At 43.4% G+C, this 20,176-nt stretch overlaps 1 protein-coding gene across 1 annotated transcript; it reads right to left on the minus strand.

Moving 5' to 3' along the window:
- Positions 1–5,991: 5,991 nt before the first annotated feature.
- abhd3 (abhydrolase domain containing 3, phospholipase) lies at positions 5,992–19,657 on the minus strand. Its single transcript, XM_080502879.1, has 9 exons — positions 19,443–19,657; positions 17,288–17,451; positions 15,275–15,457; positions 14,128–14,173; positions 10,202–10,314; positions 9,815–9,988; positions 9,501–9,549; positions 9,241–9,406; positions 5,992–8,464 (listed from the first exon to the last, which is right to left on the minus strand). Exons 1-9 carry the CDS (start codon positions 19,602–19,604, stop codon positions 8,283–8,285), a joined length of 1,239 nt encoding a protein of 412 aa, XP_080359005.1. The 5' UTR covers positions 19,605–19,657; the 3' UTR covers positions 5,992–8,282.
- Between the last annotated feature and the right edge of the window lie 519 nt (positions 19,658–20,176).

A 20,176-nucleotide genomic window follows, 5' to 3' on the forward strand; every position in this document is an offset into this window, starting at 1 on the left:
ACATTATACTTGAGAACATCGCTTGTTACCAAAAAAAATGCATCATTCAATCATTTTGCAACGTTTCACATTGAATCAAGAAGCGTTATCCCAATGCATCTTTAAAAGGTTGTGAGAATGGTGTAGCACAATATCAAGCTATTGTTAGCCTCCTTAAGTACATATATAAACTGTGCTATCACATGAACATTTCAAACATGAATATAATTTACTCTACATTTTGGGAATATCCCATTATAACATAAAACCTAACATCCACATTAGTGTTATAATGTGATACTGATCTCCTCATTTGCCCTTTTTTTTTTTATCATAGGACTGTCAATTACATTGCCATAATTTACGGTTCCTTCTGCCATAGTGTTGTTCTCCATCTCTGAACTACTTGAGAACAAACTTCATATTGACTCGTGACACCACCCTGTGGTACAAAATGGTGTTGCGGGCTCTCGTTGACGACAACATGAAAAGCAAACCGGCAAAGCTTCAGATATGAGAGCTATGATTTGGTGTCTCACCACTGCCACCTAATGTACAAATGTGGCATTAGCAAAACCTAACGCTCTGTACTTCTGAATAACGTTGTAATCAAAATCGGGTGTAATCAGCCGGCTGCTTCACCGCCAGGTGTGACTTAGCATCACGTGATGGAAAAGCGATGATTCGCGTATCTTCGAAGGTGACCTGAGAGAAAAGTGTCGAAAGCAGCTGACCGGACGGACGCATATACTTGAAAGTGGAATGTTTTTCTCTGGTTCCCCACAGGGTCGTCCAGTGATTATGCCTTATGCCATGTTTCACTGTTTAGGTCACTGTGTTTTTTTCTTGACGTTTTGTTTTGTTTTTCCCAGACCAGATGACAATGAAGAAACCATGTAATCGTAGGTTGGCGACGACGTGTTGTTTGTCTGAGTGAAGCAGGACGAATTAATTGGACTGTGGACTACTGTACTTTTTCAAGCTTTGTTTACATTATTAATATATTATCGTCCCCCTTCACCACTGAGGGTTGCTGATGTGTTTTTGTTTCTTTCTTTAACGTGTCGTGTAACCAGTAATATTTTGGTCATGTCTTGCTGCATTTTATGTTGCAAAGCCAAGAAGAGTCTACCTAGATATATCTTTACAAATGTGTCTGTACCCCCCCCCCCCCCCCCCCCCCCCCCACACACACACACACACACACACACACCACCCGTTTGTGTGTTGGATTTTTATTGAAGATCGGATCCAAAAAGGGATTTTTTTTTGTTGTTTTTATTTATTCAAAAAGCATTTTGGACTGATAATCACAGTGTTAATATTTGATGGCATGCTAAACCAACTGACTGCACCCTTTCTGAGGGTTAAAAAAACATTCACGAAGGCTTTGCACAAGACTCACGCGAGTGATTGTTGGATCTACTGAATGTCATTGGGGGTAGGAAATGTGAACTTGCACTATACAAGTTGCCAGCTGAAAATGATGATTTCTGCATCAGTGATTGCTCCCGAACCCTCCAGAGTTAGTCCAAATGTAAGACTAGTGATCAAACCCTTTTCTTTTTTTTTTTTTTATAATTCTTACTCCAATGGGCCATAGAATGTGTATTTCTTCTTGATAATTTAATACTTAATATGCAACTTGCTCTCACAATCTTCACTGAAATGTGTTTGATGACCATGTGCAGCCCAGTGGTAGCCTTGGCGCCTGCTTTATCTACCTCATGTTTACCAGTGCGGTTGCAGGCTGTGAATATTTGAACATTAGAGCCATGCTATTGCTGTTGAAAATGTATGAATGTAATAAAAGTGACTTCTAAACACATTTCCTTGCTCCCTTTTGTATTGTCTGATTTTATGTGTGTGTGTGTGTGGGGGGGGTATATTTCTTTATATAACTTATTTATAGCCTGGGTTCATAAATCTGGTAGCTCGGTAGGTAAATAGATATTTTATCTCGGATTTAAAAAAAATTATTTCCATAAAACAAACACTATGAATGAAATGAGCATGGTAGATATGAACCACCTGATAGAGAAATAACAGGAGAAGGTTCATGGTCCAACATTCAGAATAACCTGAAATGATCCTAAGGCCCCGTTTATACGACAACATTACACGTGGCAACACCTAATCGTTAAAAAAAAAAAAGGAGTGTGTTTAAACTGCAACAGCGAACACAGAGGCAACAGTGTAGTTAGTATGCACGGCCACAGAAGTGCGCTGTTGCTTGACTTTGTAATGAAACTACACAAATTTGTGTGCAGAGAACACAACACACATGAAGAAAATGGAGAGCACCTGACATCTGCACGGACTGATGATGCATCGGATACTACCAGGGGTAAGTCTCAACTACAAAACTACTCATATGGAAGATAAAACTAGAATATGGATTGCGAGTCATACCACTACGGAGCACCACTACGGGGCAGCCATGTTTGTTTACAACTGGATGATCAGGCGGGAGGGGCGCATGCGCAGTAACGGGCTACATTTACTGGCACTTTCTGCAGGAGGGAATAGCGGCCGTAAAAGAATCTTTCCACCTTGGGAGCCGGGGTAAAAACTTTGCGGATACAGTGCATCCGCACACTGGTGCCGTGGAAACTGACCCCCCCCCCCCCCCAGAAGTGAAGAAAGTTTTTGCGAATACACTCATTTTCGTTGTCATGTAAATGGGGCCAAGAATCAAACCTTCCGCCATGTTTTCTGTTCAGCTGTGTGTGTGTGTGTGTTTGTTCCTCCAGCTTGTCGGTGGTTTCACCTGGTTTTCAGTGCCTTGGATTTATTGGATTGTGCTTTGATTTTGTCCATTTTTCGATTTGAGATTTTCTTATCAGTGAAAGAGAAGCTTTTGTCTTTTCTAACCTGCTTTTCCATATGTGGGTCCTCCGAGTCCATGTCAGATATGGATCAAAAAGCATTTTATTAGATTGCACCGTTGTGCTTTTCAATGTTAGATTTTCCCACTGTTACTGCCCACGATGACACTCGTGACTTTCCAGAGGAGATATGGCTTCATAATGAATGCTGGCCGCTTCTCTGTCATCACACTCAGGGCCCAGGGGCTTTGGTGGTCCAGGGACAAGTGCTATTTCAGATCCTGGAAGTGATATCAGAGCACACTTTCCATCAACCTGCAACCCCTGTGTGGGAGAAGACAATGCTATTTTCAGCCGGCTGCTGTCAGGACAGGATAAAGAAAGAGAGAGAGAGAGAGAGAGAGGTTGGCATGCGGATTCTCACGCCTCGTAATTGTTCTTCTGGGGGAAATGAGAAAAAAAAATCCCACGAGAGGTTGAGCTCTAAAGACTTCACATGTCCCACAGTGGTTCAATTAAAGCAGAGGATCGTAATGTTTGGAAGACTCCAAATGGTTAATTAACAGCGACTGTCATTTTTTCTTTCTGATAATTAACTCATTACCACAATACTGGGACACATTCATGGTACTGTTCACCCACCCCAAAAAAAAAAAAAAAAAATTACAGTTTGATTGTGATGTGAAACATATTTTAAGTTCAACCAGTAAAATGTTTATGAATATAAATAAGAGCTTATATTGAAACCAAAATCACTATGTCAAAAATGTAAGTGACTTTATAAGATCAGATGTTTAATCTTTCTTTTTTTTTATAAAAATCAAAAGAGTTAATTATCAAAAGCTAATAGATAATAGTCGGAGAATAATAGAAAACAATGAATTTCAAAGACACATTTAAACTATGTGAATGTTTCAGGCACGAGTGGAGAAAAGTTGAGTTAAAAAAGGAAAGATTATAAAAGTGTTGAGTGCATTTTTTTTTAATCAGTTGATAGAATACAAAGTGAATGAGGGAGACCTTTGACTTAGATGTGGTGTTTTCACAAAGTTTCATCTCAGATAAGAAGTAGTCTCGTTTCACAAGTAGCATTTTACATTTTACTTGACATACGACTGCAACCCTAAATGACGCGTCGTCTCTAGTATGAAAATATATAATAATAATGTTTCATTTCATTTCACACCAATGCAGTCAATAGAAATACATAAATGAAGTGAAGAATAATCTTTGTAAGGTGACCAGAGGGTTCTCATGTGAACGCATCATGACTCGTCCCTCTTGTTTGATACACGAGCTCTTTTGTGTAGCGAATCCTCAGAGTGAATAAAGTTACATGGGCCGACATGGCGTGCCATCTCTCGACAACATTTTCCTCAAAACATTACATCTTGTTCTCGCCCTTGTGTTTTGCACTGAAGAAAACTAAATAGTTGGAAATAGTTGGAAATAGTTGGACCGACTCGACAGCATGGCTTCAGTTGGTAACTAATCTAATTGAATCAATGCTTTGAGCTTAAACTAATTGATAATGTAAATGAAGTTAATTAAGTTAAAATAGCTTGATTCATTTACATCAGGGGTGGCCCACCTGTTTTTTGTTTTTTTTTAACCCTTTTTCTCTGTGTGAAATGATTTTTCAACTATTTGACTGGAATAGAAGCAGGTAAATAACACACACTGTGATCGCTAAAGACTATATGTAAAAAGCACACATTTCTTCTTATATTGATAAAAACGATGAATCTATAACCGGTTTGTATTGCTATATTTTTTTTTTTAACACGATGTTGTGGGTCCTGGAGTTTAAGACCCCTGCTCCAGTGGGATTTCTGCCACATCATATCAATTGTTGTCAGTAAATGACTCATTCCTCCTGTCAGTGCACTCTAATTACTCTCTGGCCTCCATCAAACATGGAGCTAAAACCCCTGCTCATCTGTCTGCAGGCTTACTGTAGGGGGGGGGGGGGGGGGGGGTTTGGCGGTGGACTGGAGGTAAGTGGAGTGCAAGGGGATTACGGTTTGCCTCTGGGTGGATCACATCCACTGCAGCGATGCATATCCTATCAGCGGCTAAGCCCGCTGAGTGTGGGGCGGCTCGGCTCCAGCCGCCGACGCGAAAAAAAAAACGGACCGTGCGATGTGAGACGAGGGACAGAGCGAGCTCTAAGCAGGATCAAATGGTGAGCGGCCAAAAGTCGTGACCGCGGGTGGCGATTACGATTCGGAGGGGAGAGTCCTCGTGCGTGAGCTGCTCAGATTTACAAGATCCCCTCATGTTCTTTGGGAAAATCCAGACTGAAAATGTCCCCTTGCTGCCGGGCAGAGAAACCCTCCGCCCAGATCCGGTTGCCGGGCGCTTTGGCGGCAGCGAAGGCCTGTGAATGTCTCTTGTAGCCCAGCGGTGACAAACATGCCGATCGTGGGTCAAGTTTAGCCCACGGGAGGTTTTTAAATGGCCTGTGAGATTAACTCGCAAGTGTGAAAATAACATTTCAGACTTCAAATTGTTTAAACAACAAAAAAAGGAAAACTACAAATGCACCCACTTGGGGACCATCCTGCAAACTACATCATTTTCTGAGTTTCTTTAGTTTCGGTGTAAATGACCATTATTTTGAAACGCAAAACTTCTCTGAAACAAAACATTTTTTTTTGTATAAACGGGGTTTTAGAGTAGCGGTCATGACAAAACTCCAAGAACAGTGTGAAAGCTGCTTAAATTTGTCTTTATGTGACCTCTGAACTGAAGGTTTGACCCTGTTTCAATAAATTCTCCTACTTTCCAGCTGTTTTCCACTGTGATGTTCAACCTCTTGTGATTTGACGGGAGTCGTCACTGCAGTGGCACATTTCTGTCATAAATTTCTGAAATTGTGTCATAAGCAGAAGCAGTGGAGACAGCAGACGAATGGGGTGAGACTTTGTTTAATAATTTATTAAATACAGCACATTACACTCATGTCGATAATGTGAATATACTAGTTCTTAACACTATAGAGACTTTTTTTTAAATAATTTAAAATCTTATTGCTGCACATGTTAGAACACAATGCTTCTTTTTCATCTGGCCATGTGATGATGTACAAAATGAGTTGCAGCATCCCATGAAATAAAAAAAAAAAACTCCAAAACAAAAACAAAACCGTTTCTTTGTGCTACAGATTGCAACGTTGATGTTAAAGACCTGGGCCGGGGGGACGCTGAGGAGACACATGCTACTTAATGGTCGCTTGGCGAGGAGGATGAGCAAACATGAAAAGAATGGAATAAAAATAAAAAATGTCGCGGGGACGTGAGCTCCTTCATGCAGTGCGTTGGTCGGACCTGCTCCTGTCACTGGTGCCAACTCGTACGAGGTCGCCAGCCCTCTTGGTCATTGCTGGCGAAAAGAAGACGGGAACGACTGGACGCCGGGTTTGAGCTAGCGACACGTCTCGGAAAAGCAACATCAACCAGCTCGCCTTCACGCGCTTTAACCCACGGACTTTCCTCAGCGGCCTGCTCCGTTCAGCACTTCTAATATACGTTCATATCTGGAGCGACGTGAAGTGCATTAAGGAATAAGAGGCATGTTTGCATCAACTAAAATAGTGCGATTATACATTCCTTGTCATTGAATTATCCTCCATATTGTACATTTGAGTGAGTTGGAGTGAAAGAACGTGCAAGACGGGGGAAACAATACGCTGGTATGCGTTCCTGTGAAGCGAGAGCCAGAAGCTTTTCAAACCTAAGGTTAAAATACACAGTACATGAGATTTAAGTAATGCCACTCTTGTCCACTCAGTGGTTCGGTTTGGGGATCTTCGATTTACTCTTCCTCAACCTTAAATCATTCAGAAAAAAGTGACAGAACAACAGTCAGAACGTCATCCCTGTGCAATCGTGCTGCAGACAGCAAACTTAACTAGTGCTGGCTTCTCCACTCGCGTAATACTGCTTTTCACCACCAGACAGTGTCGTGAGTCACGTTAATGCCTTTTCATGTTAAAAGCAACACATGTGCATAAGTAGGTAAAATAATTTGTGTTCAGTGCATGTCCTGAAAGTCCCGTAGTGTCCAGTCTGCTCAGTTCTCTCCGGGCTAACGCATATTTGTTTTCAATATCAGTGGTACTGTAGCAGCGTTCTGTTGTCATACAGTGACATCTAGTGGTCCCAGACGGTATGTCCTGGTATATTTTGACATATAAGTCACTTCTTAATATAAGTAGCATGACCAGCCAATAGAATGGGGAAAAAAAAGAGAAAAAAGGTGCAAGTTAAAAGTCTGGAAAAGACATTTTTTTAGGAAGCGAAGAGCTTCATTCCAGTTAGTCATGCCATCTTGTGGTACAAAGTAGAATTACAGGCTTGTTAGCAAGCTAGTTTTTGTTTCACTTGCAAACTTCAGTAAATATCTCTGTAATACAATCGACAAACGTCTGAGAGTATTCAAGGCTGTTGTTTCCTCTTTTTTTTGTTTTCGTCGGGTGTTTTCTTCAAGAAAATCCCAAACCAAAGAACGTATGTGACCCAAAATAACAAGGGAAGTTTTTCTATTTGAACAAACATTCTGCATGTTGGTTGGTTTGTTCGGTTACTGTTCTTTTTCTTTTTTTTTTAATGGGTTATTTCAGACATTATGTGATACTCAATGAAAACGTGCCGCAAATAATCATCATAATGTGAAGACACTCAACAGTTTAGTGCTGATCAACAAGCCAAAGCTTCTTCTGCCACTTTTTGCCACAAGACGCTGTTGTAAATGTCTTTAGTGTCACTCAGCAGCCAAACAGTTAACTAAACAGCGCCTCCAGTGCATGAAAGCAGCATTGCTGAGTTCCTACTTAAAGCACCTTCAAGATTAGTGTCTCAAGTTTTAAAAGCGTTATGTACGAAACCTTTAACTGCACGTGTGGAGTCAATCTTCTGAACTTGCTGATTGCTGATAAAGAGAAAATAGGTTTGGTTATGTCAACAGGTTACGAAAGTTAGAATGACATGGAGAATAACAAAAATCCCTGAGGGCTAAATTCCTACTGATAAGTGAAAATGATTTGCGTGTGCAGTTTTTGCATGTGACCTTAAAAGTAAATGATTGCCTGGGGTATTAATGGGAGTTCTTCAGATAGCTAATGCAGTCAGACCGCGTGGACGCAGATCTTCAGCAAGTGACGCGGACGGCGACGTTTGCAGCTGAGCACATGAATACGGACTGCTGAACCACATGGAATGAATGAATGGATGGATGGATGAGTGCTGAACGCAGCACAGGCGGTGCATTCAATAAGAGCGAGGCGGAAGAAAGGGACGGAAAAGGAAGAGTTAGAAGGTGGAATGGAGTGGAAAGGAAACAGGACGGATGCAGTGCAATAAGTGGTCCAAAGAAAGAACAATGGGGGGGGGGGACAAAGATGGAAGGAATGTAGCAAAGGGAGGAAGATGTGAGAAAGGAGGGAAGAATTGAGAGGAAGGCTGAGCTCTCTAATCAGGAGAGGTCCTGCAGCCGGCCGCCTTGCTCGATGACCGCCTGGGCGAACTGCTTGAAGACCCGGTCCATGTACGTGCTCTGCCGCGGCCACAGGCCCTCCAGGAAGCCGATGTGGCCGCCGTGGCCGGTGATGAGCAGCGCCAGGTTGGGGTTCTGCTTCACCACCTCCACAGGAATGGCTGCAGAACAAAGGAGGCGATTAGCAAGCGTTTCTTCACCTCGATCTACTCGGGTTAATTATTAACTGAATACAAACCTCGCCGAGGCGGGCGCATGCTTGGCTGCGTCTGTAGTTCCCGCCAGCAGTGTTTCAGAAGCTGAACAGTTTCTTAACTTTGTTGGTGTTTTTTTTTTTTTTTTTTTTGGTTGTCCTTTGATTTTTGTGCTTTTGTGCTCCTGACGTCTAGGATATGGTCACACGGGATGAAGTTATGCTTCAATTCAGTTTTTAACACAATGTTTGATTGTGAAAATGACCTGACTCACAAGGCATTTTGTGTGGCAACTTCCTGCCTGGACCGATAGAGACATAGTAGAACAGAAGAGTGAGCTGCTCCAGGTGGAAACGTGGCCATGGTCTAACAGAACGGCAAATATGTTGGCATGCAGAGCAGCTCAGGTCTTATGTGGACGATCACAATTATGTGTCATAGTGCACATTTTCTGTCTTGTCTGTTTTCTGTTACATTTACACGTACGTATTCTCCGCGTTTGCCTTTACACATAAACGCAGCTCCGACTCCAACTGTGTAAGTGATGCATTTTTTTATGTAAACACTTAAACTGAGTCATATTGTGAAATAAGTGAATTAAATGCGGATTCGCCAATTAAAAAAAAAAAAAACAACATTTCAAACCCTTTAAAATCAAGAGGGCTTTGCGACCCCTCCATGAACCTTTGTGGTCGAGAATCACTGAACTTTATAATGTTGTAAATCAGCACCTGGAGACTCACCGTGAGACGGGGAGAAGACGTCGTCGGCAGCGTTCAGACACAGCATTGGCACCTGCACGGATTTGAGCCGGTGGATGGGGCTGGCGTCGCGGTAGTAGTCGTCGTTGGTGGGGTAGCCGAACATGATGGAGGTGAACCTCTCGTCGAACTGGCGGATGGTCTTGGCCTGTCCGCGGGTGGTGAGAAAGTGGGGAAAAGCTCTGTGTGCGCTCGGTTTGATTAAATTAGCGAGGATTAGCGGTGCTGAAAGTAATCCTCACCTTCATGACATGATCGATGTCGTAACACTTTTCCAGCACTGGCCTGTGTCTGAGAGGGAGATTAGAAAAAAAAAAAAATATATATATAGATAAAAGTCACTGGCTGCTGTTACACTGGCTTATTTGGAGATGGAAATGTCAAAATTAGGAAAGTATTGTAGGTATTATTCCTGCTTAACAGTTAAAAAAAACAAAACACACAACTTTAAATCAGAGTATAAAATCTGAGTATGTAAATCCGAGTTATCGGAGCTTGTGCAACGTGGGGCCACAGAGTTAGTGGCCGAGTTAATCCGGCTGCGGCCCCGGCTGACCTGTGCACGGAGGCTTGGAGGCAGCTGGTGAGGTAGGAGTTGAAGAGGAATCGGTCCAAAGGTTTCTCCAGCGAGGCCGTGCACTCGAACACATCCCAGCCGGCTGAGAAGACCACCACCCCCCTCAGGCAGGTCTTCCGGCCCTTCCGGCCCAAGTAGTTAGCCAACATCATCCTGAAAGATAAAAGAGAGATAAGGGAAGAAGAAGAAGAAGAAGAGAAAAGAAAAAAAAGGGATTCCATTTCTGACCAATCCTTCAATTCAGAGGATTAGTGTGATGAAAAAAGCTGAACTGAGAGCTCTGACATGTCCACGGTAACACTGCTGCCGCTTGTGGTGAATATCGTAAAGTTTACTGCTGTGGCACTGAGTAAGAGGCTTCATTACCCGCCCATGGAGACTCCGGCGGCCATGATTGGAGCGGCTCCGTGGGTCCTCTGGATGTGTTCGATGACGGTCTCCAGATCCTCCGTGTTGGCCGCGCAGTACGTCCTCGGCGTCTGTGTGAGACAGCGGCATAATACGTTTTTTTGTTGTTGTGGTTTTTTAATCTCTGTGCAAAATTTTGGCGAATGAAGTGGACTTTATGCATCTCTAACCAACGTGCTTTATGAAGGGATCGCAAATTATGCCAAAGAGAAGGAGAAAGAAAGAAACAAGAAAAGACATATTGTACAACTCATTAAAAGTTGGATTTCAGTCAAGTCGACAACATATTCATTATTAAAAAAAAAAAAACATGTGCATGGGTAGCTGGACTTATTACTAGGGCCGTGGTGTGCATGAGTTGTGCCATCGTTTCAGATAAGTTGTGTTTTCCCTCATTTCCATGGAGTCTGTGTCGGAGCGTTTTTCAAATAGTTGCTTCTTCCTCCATTTCCCCGGGGACAAAAACGGTGCGTTGTCAAAAAGTTGCGTCGTCCTTCATTTTTTTGGAGATGGACTCGGAGCATTTTTGAAAGTTTCTACCTTGAGAGCCATTTTGAAAAAGTTTTCAGTGAAAAAAAAAAAAGAAAGATCAGAGTTACGTGATGCACCTGAACACATCGCCAATTTATTGGCGAAGTGAAGCTAGTTAATTCATAAATTAGCCCCGTCATTGTTTAAGCCACGGGGGTCAAAGACTGTGAAAAAAGTAGCAGCTTATAATATAATTTACGGCAGTCTTGTCTCTGCGTGATCTCACTCGTGATGGAGTTCATCACTCACAAAACGATCGCAGACTGAAGCGCAATCTAACTTTCCGCTGGATCTGAAGTGCGCTGACGACAGGCCTCCCCTCGTGGTCACGAAGAGCCCACACGTGATTACGTAACACGCAGACTCTGCACAAGAGCTGAGTTATTTACAAGGAGCGATAGCCGGAGAGAAAACGAACGAACAGATCGTATCACTGGGGCTGCACACGTGGCCCACTCAGCTCATTGTACTTCAATCCTTTAGGGAGGATCACTTAAGCCTTATCGCTTTGGGCGGTAAATGAAAGCGGGATGCTCTTTAGTAAAATACACGTGGCCAATCAGGCCACAGCTGAGGCAATTACACAGCTCATTCATTCACTGTCAAAATGTGAAGAGATGTTATTTATATATATATATATATATATATATATATATATATATATATATATATATATATATATATATATATATATATATATATATATATATATATATATATATATATATATATATATATATATATATATATATATATATATATTCTGTTTTTATGGCTGCTACACAACTTATAGTGTTCAAAGTTTTGGAGAAGCCTATCTCCACTTCTATCAGTCAGAGCAGGTTGATTAACATTTACTCACTTAAAAAAAAAAAACAAGTCTATTTAAGAAGTCCACTTTCTCAGGATGCTGTCGAGTCCCCGGCTCTTCAGGAGTGCTCATTAAGATTCCTGCAGGAACTCGGGCAGAAGTAAATTCCTGTTTTTCTTTCCTCTCTGGCTTCCTCTAATCGGCCTGCACAAGTGAGGAGCTGCACGGGGACAGCGAGGATAACTGAAGGAAATCCGCTCAATGTAATGTACAATAAAAAGAATAAAACCCCAGTGGGTCGGCAAGCATCCTCAGCAGATTTAAACGTCCTCGCTCCACAGCAAAGGGTTGATATAATAGGTGTTTTACCGGGGCTGGAAGTAGGGCGTAGAGCATTTCTCACACAGCGGGTCGCTCCAAAGTGGTGGCCTATTTAAACAATGGAGGACGTTCACACCAACTGGACGCACAGAAAACACTCACAGAGGCGGACAAATGCGAAACAATTTGCATACACTGGTGTACAACTTCCCAAATTCCTTTCAATACCAAGGTATTAAATTATTTATGGGGAGAGGTCTCTAAGATATGGACATTTGCATGCAGGAGTAACACGTTTATTACATTATAATAATTATATATTTTATTTATAAGCATTGTTGAAGATACTCAAGGTCTGTGATCATAATGAAATATTAAAAACACATTTAGATCCACAGCAGCAACATTAAAAAGGTAAGATCGTTGCGGAGGGACGGTGTGCGTGAGAGAGGAGGCAGATCTGAGAAGGTAAATGTTACGATCTTATTGGTGTGGCTTTAAAATGTCACGTTAGATTTTATGGCACCGTCCCCATCACGCTCTAACAACTATGTTAATATAAAGTAAGTATTTATCTTGTGCTGTGTGACAGTGTGATCCATCATCAGGTCTATCGCGGCGCGACATCTCATGACACTCTTCAACAATGTGATCTTAATAAGACGGTGCGGCAGGGTGGTGAGTCAACGCAGTCATTTACATTATTCAAACCATTCTCTGCAACGCTGCACCGACCATTACATTCCAACAGCACTATGTCATTTATATTGGCACAACCAGGACTGCGATGTCAGGCATTGGGCGAGGACGTTAACAGCCCAGTGTTCAGTATATAATTTGCAACCGACCACCATAAAAAAAGGAGATCATTATGGATGAACTGAACTGGTTCCTCTCTACATATGCAGTTTTTTGTGTGTTTTTTTTTTTTTTTAGTGTCCTTGTCTCTGATGAGCTCTCGTCATCAGGACGCTCAGTAGAGACGACACTTCACTGAGTGTCTGCTGACGGGCCTCATTGTGTGGTATTGTATGGGAGCCGCACCGAGGCAGAAAAGAGGAGGCTTCAGAGGGGAATCCGAACCTTGTCGGTTGGTTTTACACCTGCAGCTTCCTGAGTGAATCATCAAAGACGTATCGCAGCCTGGTTTTCACCTCTTTGACCTGCTGCTTTCAGCAAAATGGTGTAGGTGCATCAAAGCAAAAAAAAAAAAAAAAAAGAAGAAGAACTGACTGACTCCAACCGCATTTTCAAGTTAAAAAAAGGGGAAATTTTGTCAAGTTCTGGTTGAATGTTTGGTAGTTTTATCATTGAAAGTCCCTCGTAATGGCAATTAAACTTGGTCATCCGTCCATATGAATGTCTGTGTAATATCCATTGTTGATGTTTGTAGTGTATTGTTCTCTGCACACGTGTGTGTGGTTTCTACATAATTGTTGGCAGTTATCAATTTCAAAATGTTGCCGTGTAAACACAAAACTTTTATGAAAACAAAACAATGCAAAACCAGAGCGTTTTCAATTAAAACGTTGTGTCAACGGGGGCGTTCGAAACATATTCTACCCAACCCAACGAGGTTGTGTGCCGATGGAGTCGCTTTGATCACAATGATGAGAAGAAGCATTTTCATCCAGAAACTCTGCACAGGCACTGTATACAGCTGAGGAAGCTCGTTTCCAGGCCTGACCTGCTCTTCAGCTTGAAATGAATAAACCCTGCAGCAGGATACATATTCGCCACAGAGTCCAATTTGTAGCCACAAGAGTGATTGCGGGCCTTCCCGTTTGAAGACGTGACGAAATCTCTGGCAGTCCGATAAGACGGAGGTGAAACGCTTGCCTCTAAAGGACGTGTCCCTGCTGTGAAACAGACGCGCACACGGAAAGGGGCGAGAGTTTGGTCCCATTGTGGTCGGCTAAATATACGTACCCGGGCGTGAGGGGACAGATTAAGCCAGGTGTCAGAATGGCACGTGTGCGGAGAGGTCATATTTCAGTGGATGGGCATTAAAAAAAAAGCAGTATCTGCACGCAACTTAACCCCCGCTGTGCCCGCAACAATGTCTGTGCGGCGTCCACTTCGCGTTTCCTGTGACACGTGTGCCACAGACGTGCTCTGAGAGGGTGCGGCGAAGGAAACGGCCTCTCTGCCTCAGGAGCCAAAAACGACGGGCTCTTGACATTGCTCCATAAAGCAAGTGAAGAGGCTGTTATGAACTTACCAGCAGTGTTTCACCAGAAACGCCTCTGTTGTTGAATACCACACATCTGAAATTCACAAAACACATCAAAGTCACTCGTCCACCTACAAATTGTGAAGCTCAACTACCAAAAGGATGTGACAGAGCATCGGCTGACTGTCGGACTTTCCTCTGGGGGCTTTATTATAGGAAATGACCCACATTGATTTTCAGTGTTGTGTACAGTGTTTTCAGCAATGTCATGTTTTTCCCGATCAGGGATGTCACACTCGTGGGCCATAAACGGCACTGCAAGAGGCTCTAATCCGGCCAGACCATTAAGAAAACCTTCACTGTCATCATACATGCAGTGATAAACTAGATTTATAAACAATAAATAATGAAAACCACAGTGCGTATAAAGCAAGAGTATATTAAAAATCACAAACAGATGTAGCAAGCGGCCAGATATATACCGTACGGTGTGGGGGACAATACAATCAAATGAAATCTTTAGAAAATGGAATAAATAGCAGGGTTCATTTTCTGTCTTTATTTATAAGAACAATGAGTTTGTTGCAGACCGCGTGGTAAGTAGGTGGCCTACTTTCTTTTAAAATAATATTTTCAATTCACAGAAAAAAAGAAAAAAGAGGAGGGAATTTGATGACATGTGCGGCGAGATGCAGCTGTGAGCCGAGCATTCTGTTTCGACTGTTAAAGCAGGAGGAGGAGGAGGAGGAGGAGGAGGAGGAGAAAGGCTGCAGGTTTGGGAGCGGGCGGTCGGGAGGGGGGGGGGGGGGAGGCTGCGGCAGCGGTGCCGGTCCGGGGCTAAGCTGCAGAGCTTGTACCAAGGATAAGCTGTAATTAATGAAGCCATGCGCAGACAAGGGTGAGGGGTGGAAGATGCTGAGTGTGCCGGCTCTCTTCCCATGCCTTCCCAAATCTGGATGAAAGAATGAGTGCAGGAAGAACACGGAGCGGCGCAGCTGAAACTGCCTCCCTCTGCAACTCCACAAGCTTTTGCTACGTTTGGACATTTACAAAAGCAGGGCTTAGCAAACGTCTCCAAAAATGAACGTCAGGTTTTTTTTTCTCTCTCTCTCTCTGAAAGGCGTTTCGCACAAAGTCCCCCACGAAACGCCAAAAAAGGTCTGATGTGGACGTGTGCTAGGCCGGGGCCACCCACCTGTACCCCAGATCGCGGCTCTGCTGGACCATGTGCAGGATGTAAGACTCCCGGCTGGTGCCGGTCAGGCCGGGCAGCAGCAGGACGGTGGGCCTGGTGGAGGGATCCGGGTGGGCGATGCTGTCGTCGTTGTCGAACCAGTCCAGAGAAATCTGCCCTCCGTCGGCCGCTTTAATGAGCTCGCTGCGGAAAGGGGGGGGGGGGGGGGGGGGGGGGGGGGGACACACACGTGAATATGACCTTCCACCTCTCTGTCTCGCTCATGTGACACGCAAACGCGCCCTGCCAAAGAGGAACTGGATATGCGAGTTGGACCGCTGACGGCCAGCAGACCAGCAGCCCTGTTCCCTGTGTGATCTTTTTGTAGAGCGACTTTTTAAGATGTTTGCACCAGTGGCTCCTTATGGTCGATCAATTCCAGGGATATACAGCCCCAGCCTGGCAGACGGGGTGATTCAATACCAACAACTTGTGCATTTTAAGAGCCTGCGTGGCTCACGGCCACACCGGCCGACTCGGCTTCGGCTCAGCGGTGAAGACATCAGCATGGAATTACAGAACCGCCATGAAATATGCACCTGAGGCAGGACTTTTTGTCGTCCCTCCAGTCACCAAAGAGCGGAGGGAGGAAGGGTGCTAACACGTCCGGAACTTCACCTGGACGGCCCTCAGTAAATAGGATGGTGCTCACCGTGTTCGTCCTTGGGTCGACCTTGGGTAACTTCATTACAGGTGTCGGGTGGAGGGGGGGGGGGGCGTCCAGGTGCCCCCGGAGGTGCGTGTGATAATAACATCAGTGAATGTGACCGACAGTCCCAACACTTTTGATAAATTGAGACGTGCTCTGGGATGGATACGGTCCCGGTGCATTATAGGAACATTTGTCTCCTTGACAAATGGACAGGATGAAAAGCAGGGGCAGAGTGTCCTTGGGACGGACATATGATTTCACTAATAATATAACCTCGGGCATCAAACAATATCAATATCATATATCAGAATCAGGAGGGGTTGGGGTCTACTTTGGGAGTATTTGTACCTATATGATAAACAGTTCATCAAAATCTAGTAAGTTTAGTAAAGCAAGACGAATTCCAGCAACACAAGTGTGACAAAATACAAACACTTTCCTTCTACAATTCTTAAATAAATTACACAAAATCTGTCAGATCTTCATTTTCAAAACACCAACAAGTCCTCAACTGTTTCATTCTTAGTTTTTTTTTTGCCCAGAATGGCGTTTACACCCGAGCAACAGTATTTTACATAGCAATATTTATAAAAGTCTCACTGCAGCCATTGACTTAATTTCATACAGACCAGTTTTGTTTTGTTTTAAGCTTAACATTCCTTTAACTTTGTGATATTAAAAAGTGTCAAGAGGCAGTTTTTATGACACGCTGGCAACAATAGAATGACATCCCAACTGTTGTTTAATTTCTTAATACGATCTATAACATGCTGTAGCTCCAAGTGCTTCTCTATTTATAACAATGCACTCAAACACATTACAGTTTACTAACATGAATAAATCACACTGACAACTTAGGATCGAATAATACATTGTTTAAAACGACACAATGGGAATGACTATGTTATGCAGGTGAAATAATGCTGGCAGATCTGTATTAATACACTGTAATCTCCTCTGAATGGGTGGGTGGGTGGGGGGGGGGGGTGCAGTGGTGCCAATTAATCTCTAGCAGAATGTTATCAAGGCGCAGGCTGGGTGCTGCAAGCCAACGCCGTGGCACAAAAGACCCCTTTCTCCTCTGAGCTGTTCAGAGAACAAGACTGGGAATTGTAACCAGTTGTGACACTGGTAAAAGAAAGGAAAGAAGAAAAGGCCAGCAGCAGTTGCTCGGGGAGCCGGGGAGTTCGGAGGGTTTCTCCGTCGCGCTGTGCACAGCTGACAAAGCAAAACTCGGCAGACTCTCCCCGAGAGAAATCTGAGATGTTTAAACAGCTTAGTTGTTCTCATCACGTAACTCACGATGCGTTGGGAGGGCTTACTTTCTGTAGACGACGCCAGGTTTGGCTGTGACGAAGGGTCTCAGCAGGGTCTGGATACGACTCTCCCAGCACCAGAAGGTGGGGTAGTAGGTCTCGGACACCACCGGACATTGTTCCCTCAGAAACTGGTAGAACTTCTTACCCCCGGAGATCAGCTGTGGCTTCTGAAAAAAACACGAAGAAAAACAAAGTAACGTCTCGTCAGCGCAGAACAAAAAAAATCATTCTACTTAAATACTTATTGACTTTATGGCCATTTAAAATTTTTTTAAGTGAAACCACTCGACACATAGAGGCTCTGTTTACAGGTTTTCAAATGCAAACTGCGTTTCCAACACAGACATTATGCGTTTTCACTTGAAACGTTGTGTAAATGGGGTCTGACCGACAAAATCCTTTTTGTTTTCCACAAATACGTTTTTTACGGCGCCATATGATAGAAATTTTCACCAGACTAAACAACTATTATGGAAAATTATTACAATCTCAACATAAAACAAATATAAATGAAACCGTTTGGTGCAAAATACAATGAAATGTCCCCTCGGAAAATAATCTCTGATAGCTGTTGCACCATGCATGTTTTTAGAAAATGGATCCCCTCCAGGACCCCCTCCAGTCCTGGGCTCAAACCAAGGATATTTACGAACGCCATCACTATATCCAGATATGCAATTACGAAAAAAAGACTGACTGAACTACCATGAATCATGTTTCCATGCACTATGCATTCATTCTCTTCATGAATTCGCAAAAAAAAAAAAAAAATGTGTGATGCATTTGTGAAGTCAAAGATTTACATGACATGTCAAGAAACTGATTCGTTTCTGAAACACTGCTCAATGGGGAGATGACAAAAAACTAAACTCTCACAGCGATCAACATCAGGAGCTTGTCTGTACTGTTTTATTGATTTATTACATAATTTGTCGACTAATTACATGATAAAAATGTGGGATGACTCTAATCCGATCTGGCTGGAGATCAGTAGGTTACTGGCAGATTGTGCCCTTGAGCAGACATGTTTAAAGGTCACAATTTATTTATTCTCTATTGACATTATAGTTTTTTTTACACATGTATGACAAAACGTAACTCCATTTCAGGCTTTTTCTACTCATGGACAATAGAAGTATAACTAAATGTACCTAACCCTAACCCTCCAAAGGACTACAATCGTGTAATCTGTCGACCATCATGTAATCTACTAAATAAAAAACTCAAAATTCAATCATCTGGTCAATTTCAGTCGTATTTAATTCTTATTAAAAAAAACCAAAACAAAACAAAAAACAAACAAGCAGATGCCTCCCAGCATGCAAAGGTTGTTTCTAATGAGGGAAACCAAATATGTTTTAAGAGGGATTTGTACACTGTGCATCCATAACAGGAGTAAATGTGTGATACAATGTGAAAACATGTCATATTTGTAAACACGACATAATAAACACCTTTAATGAAATGGAACAATGCGCACACAAACACATATAATTACATGCACATACACTTAATAATAATAATAATGGTGTGTAAGTCAAGAAGGAATAAGAAGCGCATGCTTCTGCCTCCTGTTTCCCTCCTCTTTGTTTGTTATAAACATATAAAATGAGGCATGTATGGTTTAACCTTAAACCTGCGCTCCTCTTTATGGCTCCTCTTAACGCAGGATTCGATCGTTTTGGTTTCATTTCCCTCTCCCGGCGTTATCTTATCAAGCTGACAGTCTGACAGGACAGATCTAACGCATTCGGAGCAACGCGCACGTGTATGATCGTCAATAACGGGATGATTTGTGGAGAGTTTCCAGCTCCAGTGATAAACAGCCAGTACCGGCGTTTCAAGCTAACAGTACCGTTAGCAGGGTTAGCTTAGCATTCTGACCGACACCGCTTTTTTTCCTGCACATGTGCTGCACTCGTACAGGAATTATAATTACATAAAAAAATAAAAATAAATGGCGTGTATTAAAGCCTAAACACGACCATGCACGAGGAGGTTTGTTAGGTTAGGACATCAGGGAAGAAGTCGCCGGGCGGCTGCAGCAGCCCGGGTGAGGATGCTCGTCCTCGGGGGAAGGATCGCACGGAGGGCTCGGACACACACGCGCGCACATCCAGCTATTTTAAAAAAACAACAACAAAAAAACGCGTCTGACCTTCGCTACAGAGAGCAGGTAGTAGCAGGTGTACGCCGCGCTGAAGCCCAGCACCAGAGACAGCCCGACGCCGGAGCCGAACAGCCCAACTTTGACTTGGTTCTCCAGGTAATGCGAGAGGTCCCGGGTCAGAACGTGGAAATTCAAGTCCAGCGAGATCATTGCAAAGCGTCCCTATGGCGTCCCGGCCAGCCCCGAGGAAAAGCTGCTGCTGCCGCTGCGTCCGCCTAACCAGCCCGCGGTGAAGGAGACAGTCAAGGGGACCTGCTCAGGGCGCATAGAATGCGTGTGTGTGTGTGAGTGTGTGTGTCCAGCGTGCGGTGGCGCTCTTTGACCAGCTATCCGCCTATCTGCTGAGTCAGGAGTGCGCCCCCTGCAGGCGGAAAGGGGGAAAGTGCAGCCTCTGGCAGGTCCCTCCAGATCCAGTGTGAAAGCAGGTTCCAAGCCTGGACCAGGGGTCTGCAACCTTTAGGACCAAAGGAGACCTTTTATCCCCCCCCCCCCCCCCCCCCCCCCGCTTTTTCACCAAATCACATTTAACCGGAGCCAAAAAAACTAACACGTTTCACACTTAAAATGGGACAAATACAGCTTGAAAAGTTTCATAAATAAGTTTTAGACCATATGATGCGTTTATGAAGTTTCAATTACAACTCAGGATGGCAAACATTTCATTACAGCTATTATTGTACCTACATTTAAGCAGTGTCTTTGCATTTTTTAACAGTTTTGAG

The sequence above is a fragment of the Blennius ocellaris genome (assembly GCF_963422515.1).
Source record: "Blennius ocellaris genome assembly, chromosome: 10".
Lineage (NCBI taxonomy): Eukaryota > Metazoa > Chordata > Actinopteri > Blenniiformes > Blenniidae > Blennius > Blennius ocellaris.